This window comes from Littorina saxatilis, linkage group LG1, assembly GCF_037325665.1.
Source record: "Littorina saxatilis isolate snail1 linkage group LG1, US_GU_Lsax_2.0, whole genome shotgun sequence".
Lineage (NCBI taxonomy): Eukaryota > Metazoa > Mollusca > Gastropoda > Littorinimorpha > Littorinidae > Littorina > Littorina saxatilis.
Window position 1 is genome coordinate 50,926,381 of NC_090245.1, and position 13,669 is coordinate 50,940,049.

At 40.3% G+C, this 13,669-nt stretch overlaps 1 protein-coding gene across 3 annotated transcripts in view; it reads left to right on the forward strand.

Moving 5' to 3' along the window:
* Positions 1–369: 369 nt before the first annotated feature.
* The window catches only part of LOC138973185 (SNF-related serine/threonine-protein kinase-like), a 31,095-nt gene continuing 17,795 nt past the window's right edge, over positions 370–13,669 (forward strand). For all 3 annotated transcript variants that reach the window (XM_070345892.1, XM_070345882.1, XM_070345899.1), the window contains exons 1-4: positions 370–1,095; positions 10,564–10,705; positions 11,753–11,962; positions 12,767–12,964. In XM_070345892.1, the coding sequence (XP_070201993.1) occupies positions 501–1,095; positions 10,564–10,705; positions 11,753–11,962; positions 12,767–12,964 (1,145 nt within the window). In that variant the 5' untranslated portion in view covers positions 370–500. The remainder of the gene's footprint in view (positions 1,096–10,563; positions 10,706–11,752; positions 11,963–12,766; positions 12,965–13,669) is intronic.

The following is a 13,669-nucleotide window of genomic DNA, read 5'->3' on the forward strand; positions in this document are numbered from 1 at the left end:
AAAGTGTTTACGTGAGTTCTGATTTGTGAATTATGCTCATAATTATCAATGATTCAACAAGGGAAGTAATGTTCTCTCCCTTGTGCATATTAGCTTCAGCATTTCTTCCCTTGTCTGACTGAGATGCACACCCTGGATACAATGTTGATGATACCTCACTGTTTGGTGACTTATATTGACACTCAGCCAAGACAATTTGAAGATATATACGTGAAAACAATAATTTCTTTGAATTGGCATGATCAGCCATGGGGAAGCTGCCTAATCTACACAACCAATGCAGAACAAAATTAATGGGAAATGACCACATCCACACTCTCAATGACCGTCACGTGACTTTGACGTCATGCGCAAATGTTATGCGCATGTACTAAGTTATGGCTGAAGGGGGATGTCCTCTCCCACGGTCTGCCACAGACACGATCATCATGCAGTCGATCTTAGTGCCCTGACATGAAAACAACATCACCGTAAAGTGCATCAACATTTGATCTGTTACCATGGCGGCCAGAAAATCAAAACATGGCTACGATGGCAAGATCGCTGGCTTGTACGACTTAGAGGACACCATCGGCCGAGGCCATTTTGCTGTGGTGAAGCTCGCAAGGCATGTTTTTACTGGCGAGAAAGTGGCTGTCAAAGTGATCGACAAAACCAAACTCGACGAAGTGTCCAGATCACATCTGTTCCAGGAAGTGAGATGTATGAAACTGGTTCAGCATCCCAACGTTGTGCGTCTATACGAAGTGATAGACACTCAAACGAAACTGTATCTGATCCTTGAATTAGGCGATGGGGGTGACATGTACGACTACATCATGAGACATAATGGGGGTTTAGATGAAAAAGTGGCGAAGAGGTACTTTAGACAGATTGTGGAGGCAATTTCGTATTGCCACAAGTTACATGTTGTTCACAGAGATCTAAAGCCCGAGAATGTGGTCTTCTTTGAGAAGGTTGGTCTTGTGAAGCTGACAGATTTTGGTTTCAGCAACATGTTTGCTCCGGGGAAAAAGCTGGAAACATCATGTGGATCCCTTGCCTACTCTGCTCCAGAAATTCTTCTTGGTGATTCTTATGATGCTCCTGCAGTTGGTAAGATTTCTTTCATTGCTGCCTTGGGCTTTCTTACATATGTATGCATGCTACAGTGTATCAAACAAAGTAAGAACACAACCCAGCCCTCATCTATTGATCTACTGTTGGATGTGGAACTAGTTTAAACCGCTAAAACAGCATATTTGTTTGGATACCATCCTTTTTCAGCTGTGTTGTCATCGTTTTTTTTTTTTTGTAGCAGGAAGTTTGAGGTTACTTAGCAAATGAAGCATGTAACCATCGGTAGCCCACTGGAGATGATGAATGCACGGATTACACCACATTGACAAGTCCAAAATGTTGTGAATGTTGACACCCATGCATGCTGTGCCAAGAAATTGTCTGAAGTGCTAACGTAAATATTGCAGGGTTGGAGTATAATTTCTAAGCTTTTTACATGCATTAAAATTTAAAAAAAGAATTTAAAACTTTTTTCAGACAAACTATTACTAAAACGAAGAGACAAACTGCATTTCATTTCATTTTCATTTTTCATTTTCATTACTTTATTGTCCCATCGCTGGGAAATTCGGGTCGCTTCCTCCCAGTGGAAAGCTAGCAGCAACGGAGTCGCGCTACCCAGGTGTCTGCGTGTTTAGGTGTATTCAGCCACCTGCACTTATGGCAGAATGACCAAGGTCTTTTACGTGCCATTGTGATGACACGGGGGTGGGACATGGCTTCCGTCTCTGGGTCTGCACATAAAGTTGACCCGTGTCCGTCCCGGCCCGAATTCGAACCTGCGACCTTTCGATCACAAGTCCAGTGCTCTACCAACTGAGCTACCGGGCATGAAATATTTTAATAACAGCTAGTAATTAAGTTATTAACAATAACACAATGCCTGTCTGCCCAAACATCATTACTTTTTTGGGGTTCAAAATGGCACGTAGGAAATTAAAATCAAGAAATGCTTCCTTATAACTTCCCTGTAAGTTATACATCAGTTATCAAGCAGTGTCTCACCCTCAGTTTTTGTGTCTTTTTGTGTGGTTCATTTGATTTAAATTCACCTGTGTGTTTTCTGTTGATAAATTTTGGTTTTGTACTTTGTGTATACTTATCTCTATACACACACCTGCGACCTATGCATTCATGTGCTAATAGTAATTGCAAAGTATGGTGGGAACATGTCAAATAGCTTTTTAAAATTTATCAGAGAAATCTGTCTCTTGAAGTTGAGACAGAAAGGACATTTAATTTTTTGTGAATGCACACACACACAGTGACACACACATGCTTTTCTTTCAAGTAAACATGGGGGTGGGGGGAATGTACAATATAAGATGTTTGGTGGCTTGTTGACAGACCAGCTTTTTTGTTGGTCCAAGGGGACCATATCGTCTTTTGTTTCATCTTTATCGACCAAGGCCTGCTTGTTGACAGACCAGCTTTTTTGTTGGTCCAAGGGGACCATATCGTCTTTTGTTTCATCTTTATCGACCAAGGCCGAAGGCCTCGGTTGATAAATATGAGACAAAAGCCAGGCGATATGCTCCCCGAGGACCAACAATAAAATGCTGGTCTGACAACAAGCCACCAAACATCGTTTTTGTCATCATTTTGGTTGTGCAACAAAATGCACAATAACTCACAGGGAGACAAATTTTTAGAATCCAACTCTGGGCCACAAAGCATCGTCACAGTAGCACGAGATAACACGTCAAACTTGTATGTGACGACCAAACGTAGCTTGTTGACGCGTTTCTTCCAGTCTGAAAATGTACAGAGCAGCGATCATACCTGTGAGTTCAGTAAGTGTTGAGCATATTTTTTTTATTTTAAGTGTTTATGACTTTTCGTTGTGGATTTTGCGATTACAGAGATAAGTTGCAAATTGACCATGAGTCGCCGCGGTAATTATCAACATTGATTGGGTCTTTGAGAGTGAATGCTTACAATCGTTGTCCTCGGAAACACAAATCCAAAGCCGCGATGGTTCCACACATCAAACAATCAGCCTGATTGGCTTTTACTTTGACAATCCACGTTTCACCTGAAAGCTCAAACCCATTCACCACCTCGATTTATTGCATGAGGAACATGAGATTTATTTCCCAGGTGTTTGTGAATGAACACTCGTGAAAATGATGACAACATATATTGTTGCACCTAAAAATTGACGCAAAAAGTCCCGTTTTTGACCGCTCTTGCGATCGACACCTGCATCAGTAGGAATAGCATAGCACGCGAAATACGCAAGGTAGCAAAACAAAACAATCTGTTCAGGGTAGATAATTGGTTTGACTTTCTTCTCGTATGTCAAAGTTGCAAAGTTTTGGCAATTGTGATTTTTTGTCGATTTTTCATTCGGCTCTTCCGTTTTTGTCTGGTCGATTTTGAGGGTACCCTTACTTGAGCGGCGGTCACGTGATCCCTGTAAAAGAAATATTTAATCCAAAAGATGATCCTGAAGGTTCAGTGAACGGCCGTAACTGGCATATATATACAGTTTTAATGAAATGACACGGGGATTACGGCTTTTATTTGCAGGGCTCGACAATAACGAATGCCCGACAGCCCGGGGCAAGCGTTTGAACCTGTCGGGCAAGTAAACCTTATGACCAGCTGCCCGACGGGGCAAGTGACAATATGTCAGTGAAAATTAAAATGTATTCAAATACCTTGGCGTACAAAGTACCAAACTTCCGAAGAACAAGACTCTTCCAATGTTTCCCCTAATGTTATCGATCGCTTCTGCTAACCGGAAATGCTTTCGTTCATGTATTCACCCCATTCAGGAATTTCCGATTTGGTGACATTTCTTTAATCTAACGCGGCTTCTCATTGGTTTAGGTCACGGCTAAGAGCCAATCAATGAAGAGCTATCTGAAAACTGAGAAGCACAGTTCAAAATCAATGGCTTCGCAGTCGTCGATGTTTTCCTTTTTAACAACTTCAAAGCGTGTTGTAGATGACACAGACGATGGTTCGAAACGAAAATCCCAGAAGAAGGCATTCGAGGCCTGTCGTGACCGGAAATTCCTCTCATCTTGGCTTACGGAATTCCCGTGGGTAAAATACGACGACAAAAGAGTCAGTGTGTTACTGTTTGCGTTACTCCGTTTTATTGTTTTATATCTCATTCTCTATTTAGTTTATTGTGGCAAGTAAAAAAACAAGTCGCGTAAGGCGAAAATACAACATTTAGTCAAGTAGCTGTCGAACTCACAGAATGAAACTGAACGCAATGCAATGTTTCAGCAAGACCGTAGCATCGTCAGTCCACCGCTCATGGCGAAGGCAGTGAAATTGACAAGAAGAGCGGGGTAGTAGTTGCGCTGAGAAGGATAGCACGCTTTTCTGTACCTCTCTTCGTTTTAACTTTCTGAGCGTGTTTTGAATCCAAACATATCATATCTATGTTTTTGGAATCAGGAACCGACAAGGAATAAGATGAAAGTGTTTTTAAATTGATTTCGAAAAAAAAAATTGATAATAATTTTTATATATTTAATTTTCAGAGCTTGTTTTTAATCCAAATATAACATATGTATATGTTTTTGGAATCAGCAAATGATGGAGAATAAGATGAACGTAAATTTGGATCGTTTTAGAAAAAAATAATTTTTTTTACAATTTTCAGATTTTTAATGACCAAAGTCATTAATTAATTTTTAAGCCACCAAGCTGAAATGCAATACCGAAGTCCGGGCTTCGTCGAAGACTACTTGATCAAAATTTCAACCAATTTGGTTGAAAAATGAGAGCGTGACAGTGCCGCCTCAACTTTCACGAAAAGCCGGATATGACGTCATCAAAGACATTTATCAAAAAAAGGAAAAAAACGTTCGGGGATATCATACCCAGGAAGTCTCATGTCAAATTTCATAAAGATCGGTCCAGTAGTTTGGTCTGAATCGCTCTACACGCACACACGCACACACATACACCACGACCCTCGTTTCGATTCCCCCTCGATGTTAAAACATTTAGTCAAAACTTGACTAAATGTAAAAATGGGGCAAGTAGTTTTGATGTGTACTTGCCCGACAGGGCAAGTTGTCAGAAAAGTTAATGTCAAGGCCTGATTTGGGTTTAAAATTTGTTGCAATAATTGTTTGGCCAACTTTATGTGTACTTTTGGTTTGAGCTATGTCATGATTGTTTACAAATTATACAATGGGGTAGATCATATAAGACCAAGTGCCCAACTGGTCCTGTGCTGCTATTACAACAGGAAGAAGATCTGCAATGTACAAGAAGAATCGTATAATTTATAGTCAATGGCCTCTCTGGCTTCTTGTAAGTTGTAGGGCTAGCACTCACTGAGGAACAGCAGAAGCATGCACAGGAAGTCAGGTGATTAGTATAACCTAGGTGTTGCTATTATGAGAAGGACCTGAAGCCAACTATTTAACACTTACTGTGCTTTGGTCATCCCCTGGATACTCCCTCACTATACACTGGATACTGAACGGCAAAAGATTGAGCACCAATTGAATTTTGTCATAAACGGTAATTCCAAAGTATTGGAATTTTCCTTTAACTTTTCAGCAAATTTTTCCTTTAACTTTTCAGCACTGTTCAGCCTCAGGAGGGCAAGTCTGATCTGGGCTGCACATGATTTTTATTAATCTGATTCTGAGAGAAAGAGAGATAGTGTCGTGGTGCCATGATGTATTTTTCAACTTTGATCCACTGACAAGATTGCCAAGAAAGCTTGTGTATCGTGTGTCATGTCACAAATGAATTGTAAACAAAGCACTTCAGCACAAATTGTCAGTCAAGTGCTATGACTATGACGCAGATGGTGCAATTTTTCAGTAATTTAATTGAATCACAATACAAGTTTTGTATGTGAAATGGATGATCCACTTTGGTTCAAAATCTTTGCTTGAAGTTGAATAAAGTATAAATTTACTATCTTTTGCTGTCCAGTAGGTCTGTATTGATTGGGGATCTGGTAGATGCCATTCCTGTACTTGATGTCTGAATCTGAGCTCTGTGTGTGGCATTGGTAATGTGTGAGCGACATTGTTTTTGAGAGCATCCTGGGGGGTATGCATGGTTTGCATGTAATACTACGTATACATACATGTTACAAATTGAAATATCAAAATTTATACAACTACTGAATCGTCAATGTGCATTACGTTTACACGTAACTGTCTTTTAAACATTCGAACAAGTAACATTGGAGAACTCTTCTACTCTTCGATGACTTTTAATTTTTGTTGGACTTGCAAGACTGTAGAAGTAGAGTACAAACGTGTGTAATTTATCATGGGTTCCCAACTCACCATACACATTGCCCTCTTTTTCAACTATGCTGGGCCCTTTTTGAAACTGTATTCAGACAAATGTTAACTGATTTTAAAGGGATATTCTCATGTAGCACTTGAAAGTGATGTTCATCAAATAGGTCTTTAATGCATAATTTAGGTACAAAAGACCTACTTAACAGGCGCTTTGTTCATACGAGTATTATATATCAATATGAGTATTAATTACTGTACATGTACTACGAAGTTCACATCAGTGCGAGGGGTGATCTGAGACAGCTCAGCTTAGTTGTGGCACTAATCACAAGCTGGGTTTTATTGTTCATGGGATAGAAGGCTTTGCAAGCTTCTCCTGGCAAGGGATTACCATTCTGCTGAACTAGTTCAATAGCAGAAGGATTTGCATTGTTACAGTTAACCTTATGCGTCAGTACATACAACTGCTGTTTGCCTCACCCTGTTTCTCACTCTTTTTGGCGCAGTGTGGCCGACCCTCAAATGTTTTGCAGTTTATAATACGGCTTATTCATAGCCTATACATGTAGAGGTTACACTACATTAATCCCTACAGTCTGTTGGCCTTCTTACAAAACGCAAACTGACGTAATCTGTATTTCTTTTACAATGTACATTACGGTTTTAATAGATCTCGGGTCCACACTTTAGGTAGTTTCTGACAAGTTCACTATAAATAACTTTGTAAAAGCAAATTCTGCAGGGAATTATATTGATCATTGATAGTATCAGACTAGGGATTAAACTTTACACTCATAGTCATACAGCTTTTGGTTGTTGTTGGGGGGGTGGCATTGGCACAGATTCCAAATTAAATCGGCTGTGCTTATTTCCTAATCAAAGTGTGTGCTGGAACATTTCCGGATAACCTTGAGTTAAATCTGCGTTGCAGTTATGTTTGGCCCTTGCTCTAAAACCAGGGCCGGACCAAATGAGTTGTAAGGGGGGGTTCCTCCTTTTTGGGGGGGGCAAATCGGCGAAGTGGCGAAGCCACAAGCGCGCGCCTGCTTTGCAGGCACGCGAACTAGGGGGGTCCGGGGGCATGCTCCCCCGGAAAATTTTTGAAAAACGGTTAAAATCTGTGCAATCTGGTGCATTCTGGGCCTTGTTTTGAGGGTTAAGAGCAGCATTGTTTTGGTGCTAAAACTAGTAAAAAAAAAACCACTCAAAGCAAGGTACATGCTTTTTCCAGGGGTGGGGTTCTGGGAAACCCCCCTGGGTCCGGCCCTGAAAACTGTAATAGTCCTTTGTTTAGTTTGAAATCCACTTTCAGGGGTCGACACTAACTTATTTGGCCTGGGGCCACACTGGCCCCGGAGATGGAAATTGCTGATGCGGAAAAAAAAAATCTGGGGCCCACTCTCAGTATTCACGTGCGGCAATGCATTGTCTGTTTTTCTTCATCGTACTGAAGCCAGGGAAATTCTTTCAACCATTTGACATTGAAATTACGACAGCGCTTCGCGCTTTTGGCTGCATCGGTCTCCTTTTTATATTTAGTCAAGTTTTGACTAAATATTTTAACATCGAGGGGGAATCGAAACGAGGGTCGTGGTGTATGTGCGTGTGTGTGTCTCTGTGTGTGTGTGTGTGTAGAGCGATTCAGACTAAACTACTGGACCGATCTTTATGAAATTTGACATGAGAGTTCCTGGGTATGAAATCCCCGAACGTTTTTTTCATTTTTTTGATAAATGTCTTTGATGACGTCATATCCGGCTTTTCGTGAAAGTTGAGGCGGCACTGTCACGCCCTCATTTTTCAACCAAATTGGTTGAAATTTTGGTCAAGTAATCTTCGACGAAGCCCGGACTTCGGTATTGCATTTCAGCTTGGTGGCTTAAAAATTAATTAATGACTTTGGTCATTAAAAATCTGAAAATTGTAAAAAAAAATAAAAATTTATAAAACGATCCAAATTTACGTTTATCTTATTCTCCATCATTTGCTGATTCCAAAGACATATAAATATGTTATATTCGGATTAAAAACAAGCTCTGAAAATTAAATATATAAAAATTATTATCAAAATTAAATTGTCCAAATCAATTTAAAAACACTTTCATCTTATTCCTTGTCGGTTCCTGATTCCAAAAACATATAGATATGATATGTTTGGATTAAAAACACGCTCAGAAAGTTAAAACAAAGAGAGGTACAGAAAAGCGTGCTATCCTTCTTAGCGCAACTACTACCCCGCTCTTCTTGTCAATTTCACTGCCTTTGCCATGAGCGGTGGACTGACGATGCTACGAGTATACGGTCTTGCTGAAAAATGGTATTGCGTTCAGTTTCATTCTGTGAGTTCGACAGCTACTTGACTAAATATTGTATTTTCGCCTTACGCGACTTGTTTTGTTTCTCTCCACCCTGTTCTTCATCTTCATTTGACCATGTCTTTTTACACCAGGGATGTGTCGCCACATTTTGCGTTTGGCATTTGAAGGCGATACTTATCTCTCACGCTAAAGAGCGCAATCTGGGAGTTATTTCCCTTACGACATTGTCCTTCGACGATTTGAATGTGTTTTTTTCTTGACTGCGGCATTGATCGTAACGCAAATTTCAGTGACGACTTTGACTGGCGATTTTTAGTGATTGGCTCTGCTGGCATTAGAATTTTCGGTTTGTCATTGTTGGAATTTATCCTGGGGCGGAGTGGGCCCCAAGCTTCGGCAATGTTTGGGGCGGAACACAAAACTCTGGGGCGTTCCGCCCCCCGCCCCCGCTAGTGTCGAACCCTGACTTTGTATTATTTTTATGCTGATAGCGAGGTGTAACGTTGTTGTTGTTATTTTTTGTTTATTTGTTGGTTTGGTATACATTCTACTAATTCTACCATGCATGTTCCCTTAGCACGGTTTCATTTTGGCAGTGCATCTAATTACTTACTGCCTGTTAGGCCAAAAAAAAAAATTAGGTGTGGTTAAGGTAACATAGCCCAAAAAAATACGGCAGGAAGGTAGGCAATCACTTCTTTTTTTTAAAACTTTTTTTTCTAATGTGTACAAATTAAACCTACTTGACAGGGAAATAAGTGTGCGACTCAAGCGCTTTCGCTTTCATTGTGTTTTCTGCACTGTTTTTTTTGACAAATGTAATAAAAAGTTATAGGCCCATTGCAGAAACTCAAGTTAACAACAGCATTTCTACTCGGCGCGCGCGGTATGAGAATCACGGGTCGTAACTCTCTGGAATTGGTCATCCGCCGCCATGTTGGATGCCTTGCACGATCTCTGACAGTGCTTGAGCGTTGGGTGGCGACTCGACAAAAGTGAAAATGACACGTTGTGTGGCCAAAAACTGCAGTCAGCAGGCACTTTTTAGGATCCCTAAAGTTGTTTACCATCAGGGTGACAACTGGAAGGAAGTTACTGAGCGGAGAAGACGATTATAACTGGTTATTTTTTGCTGTGTGCAGTGCGCTAATCAACAATTGTCCATCGGTTGTGCCTTTAGAGTGAACACTGTGATAGGATGCTTTGAAAATTATACTTTGCAGTAGTTACCTGAGCTGCATTGTACCTCATTTGCCTGTCTTGAGAGCTTTATCTTGTGAATTTTGGTGCACTGTCTGCATGGTAATTTGAGATAAAGAATAAATAAATGAATATAATAATGTATTCTTGCTTTACTTTTTATGTTGTGCTGTTGTGTTAAAAAGGCAGATCCCCTTTGGACTCATGCATGCACAGTTTTCTTCATTTTGTCTGCATACACAGTGAAATACGCAAAAAGAACAAGAGTGCAATGAAGAAAACTAACAAAGACGGCATCCAATATGGCGGCGCGAAGAGAGTATGAGCGGAGTTGTGCCCCTTAGGGCTAAAGCTAGCCGATCCATTTGATAACGTCACGCCGAGTAAGAAGAATGAATTGGACCTATAGGGTCGGCCCCTAAAAATAGGGTAGGTCGGGTTACCGTAACCACACCTATTTTTTTTTTAGGCCTTATATCCGTTGGCATGTTAGGGCAGCAAGTGCATATACTATTTAGAACTAAAACGCATGTGTGCTTAGGACGTTCTGTTCCTAAAGAAAAACGTGAAGCTCTACTGAATTAAAATCTCCCCATTAATGACAACTGTCACGATGCACCTCATCCTCACTCAGCAGTCATTTTTACAAGTTCAAAAACTTGAAACTCTGAAACTAAGGTCTCTTTCCTCTAAACATGTGTCCTTTTACCAAGCTGCTTAATTGATAATCATTATGAAAATTTCAGATGTGTGGAGTCTGGGTGTCATCCTGTTCATGCTGGTGGTAGGGGAACCGCCCTTTCAGGAGGCAAATGACAGTGAAACGCTCACCATGATCATGGATTGCCGCTACCACGTTCCCCCGCAAATCTCCAAGGACTGCAAAGAGTGAGTCCCCTTGCACGTTGACCTTGTATGCAGATGCCCCCATTTCGTGGGACCTTGCGTTTGGTTCCAAAATTCACACAAGCCTGAAAATGACATGGACATGGCAGGAAAACAGTGACGAGAGCAGTTTGCTGGTTGGAAACTGAAGCGCATTGCACATTGTGTTTTGATGGTTGGCTATGCATTTCTCAGCAAGAGCAATCACAGCTACTTCAATCAATCAATCAATCAATGAGTCTTATATCGCGCATATTCCGTGGGTACAGTTCTAGGCGCTCTGCAGTGATGCCGTGTGAGATGAAATTTTATACGGCCAGTAGATTGCAGCCATTTCGGCGCATATTTACCTTTCACGGCCTATTATTCCAAGTCACACGGGTATAGGTAGACAATTATTAACTGTGCCTAAGCAATTTTGCCAGGAAAGACCCTTTTGTCAATCGTGGGATCTTTAACGTGCACACCCTACTTGTACTGGCAGTAAATCTGTTCAGAGAAATTGCAGTGTGCGGTTTCTGTTGTATAGTTGGGTGTTGGTACTTGACCATAATTGTATACATGTGTGTAGTATAGATTGTGCACAGATGTACTTCAGTTAAAAAAAAAAGTAAATTGGTGACTTCATAGTTGCGTTATATAATGCAAAAACAATGACTAACTGTAACTTCGTTAAAAGGTATGCTGTGGACTCAAGAACTGAACAATAGTGGGAACTGAAAAAGTTGACACTCCTGCATTCTGAGAGTCAAAATTTGTGAGGATCACATTTTCAACCTTGAAAACTGAATTTTGTTCAAGGTAATGCATTTGAATCATACTTTCTCTTGGATGCTTGGTGATTTAGTGCCAATGTAATGGAATATATAATTTATACAACATGTGCTAGTTTTATTAATTGAAGGGAAGAAACAAAATTGTCTTTAAATAAGTTGTCTGTGGAGCAATCAGTTTCAGGTGCAATTTCATCTCATAGGGTTTAAAAAAAACACCACTTTAATGCCAAATCAATCATGAGTTGTATTTTGATCATGGTTCGTTGTTTTCCAGTCTCATTGGCAAAATGCTGCAGAGGGAGCCAAGTAAGCGGGCAACCCTGTCGACGATCATAGCTCATCCCTGGCTGAATGACCGTGACCTCACCCCCATGGCAACCTTCCTTCCCCTAATCACCAAGGAGATGATCTCTGACGAAGACCAGTCCTATGTTGTACAAAAAATGGTGGAGGGGAAAATTGCCACCAGAGAGGAAATTCTTCAGTAAGTTTGTGTTGTGAGAAATTATAAACATGGTTTTTTTTTTGTCAGTCCCAAGAATTGAACAGATGTGTTTGTGAATATGCAGAATTATTTGCTCGATCAGTCACGGTTTTGAAAACTCAAAAGTGTGTTTTCTGAATTAAATGTACGGTGGTATCAGTTCACCTGAGAAGTTTGTTTTTATCCATTCAATTTATATGTCACTGTCAGAGCCTTTTTATGAAGGAGGTGACTGGCCAACATAAGTACATGACATTAATGTTTTAAAAAAAAATAATGCCGAGGTCGAGTCCAAAATACCACAGAGTTTAGGATCTCTTCTCTGTCCACCTTATTTTCAGTATTTGCTGTTTTAGAAAATGCAACTTTTTGCAATGAGCGCTTCTGGGGTGATAACGCGAGACAACTTCTGTAATCTTGCCGCGAGGTTCCACCTGTTACCATTGTCTTTTTACCGTATAAAATGCACGACTTACACACGAACTGTTACCAAAGGGACATGCTATTTGGGACCAATGCACGTTTTTTTTCCTTTCTCGTGTGATCTTGCCGCGAGGTTCCGCCCGTTACCAGTCGAAAGAAAGAAGGGGCATAACCTCACCAGAACCACCCATTAACTCGACTATGATTGAAATTTTGTCAGAACAGGTATACATATTTTCAAAAGTAGGGTCTGGTCACCATTTCAGAACAGGTATCCAATATTAGAAGCAAGACCTGATGCTGTTACTCTTGAATAGAATCACAGGTCACATAGGAATGTGCATGAAAGAGATGCCTGAGCATTGTCTATCTCCTGAACAGGTCCATAGAGAAGAACTGCTACAACCACATCACTGCTACCTACTACCTGCTGATCGAGCGTCGGCTACGCAAGCATCAGCAGCATGAACATCACACGCAAAATCAGCAACCTTCCAGCGGGTCACTGCGTAAACAGTCGACGCCATCCCCCTCTAGGTCTGCCAAACCCCACTTGGAGCCCCTGATGTTATCTCCTCGGTATGGTTGTCCATCTTTTCCGTTAGTCTCACATTTCTCTCCTTTCAGGTTCAAGCTCTTAGACCTTGACCCTATGTAGTCTAGTAGTCCGCAATCTTTCATCATCTACCGACTGTCTTTTCTGTCCTACTTGGTCGTTGGTCTCCTCCTAAGTTTGATCTTTCTTTATGTTTATCCATACAGATTACCCAAAAGTCTGGCTTTTAGTGATTTAAATCTTACAGAAAGTACACTGTCTGTCTGAATCCTGTCCTATTTCAAGTCACTTTTCCCAGTTTGGCTTTTAGTATTAAATTTGTGAAGCTACATGTTACCTTTGAGTTGATATGTGTTTTTCTTCACAGTTCCTGTGTTTTTGTAGAACATTGTGTTAATTTTCTTGTGTTGTTTTGGAGTCTTTGTTTTTAACCTTTTGTACATACTGTAGACATTTTTTTTTTTTTTTTTTTTCTTAAACCTGAGAGTATTGTGTTTTGTATTTCCTGTCACTCACTCTTGTTTTGTTTGAGATCATTTAGCTAATTAAGATTATTCCATTTATTTCGTTAATTTTGTTTTAATCTATACTCTTCTGTGCCATAGTTCCGTGCCATTTATAATAAATTGCACTTTTATTTAGCGTACACTTGTGTCGTAGGCACATGCTTTAATTTCAATATATTTTGGCTTTTGACAAATTTTAAAGATTTTATTTATTGAATAATG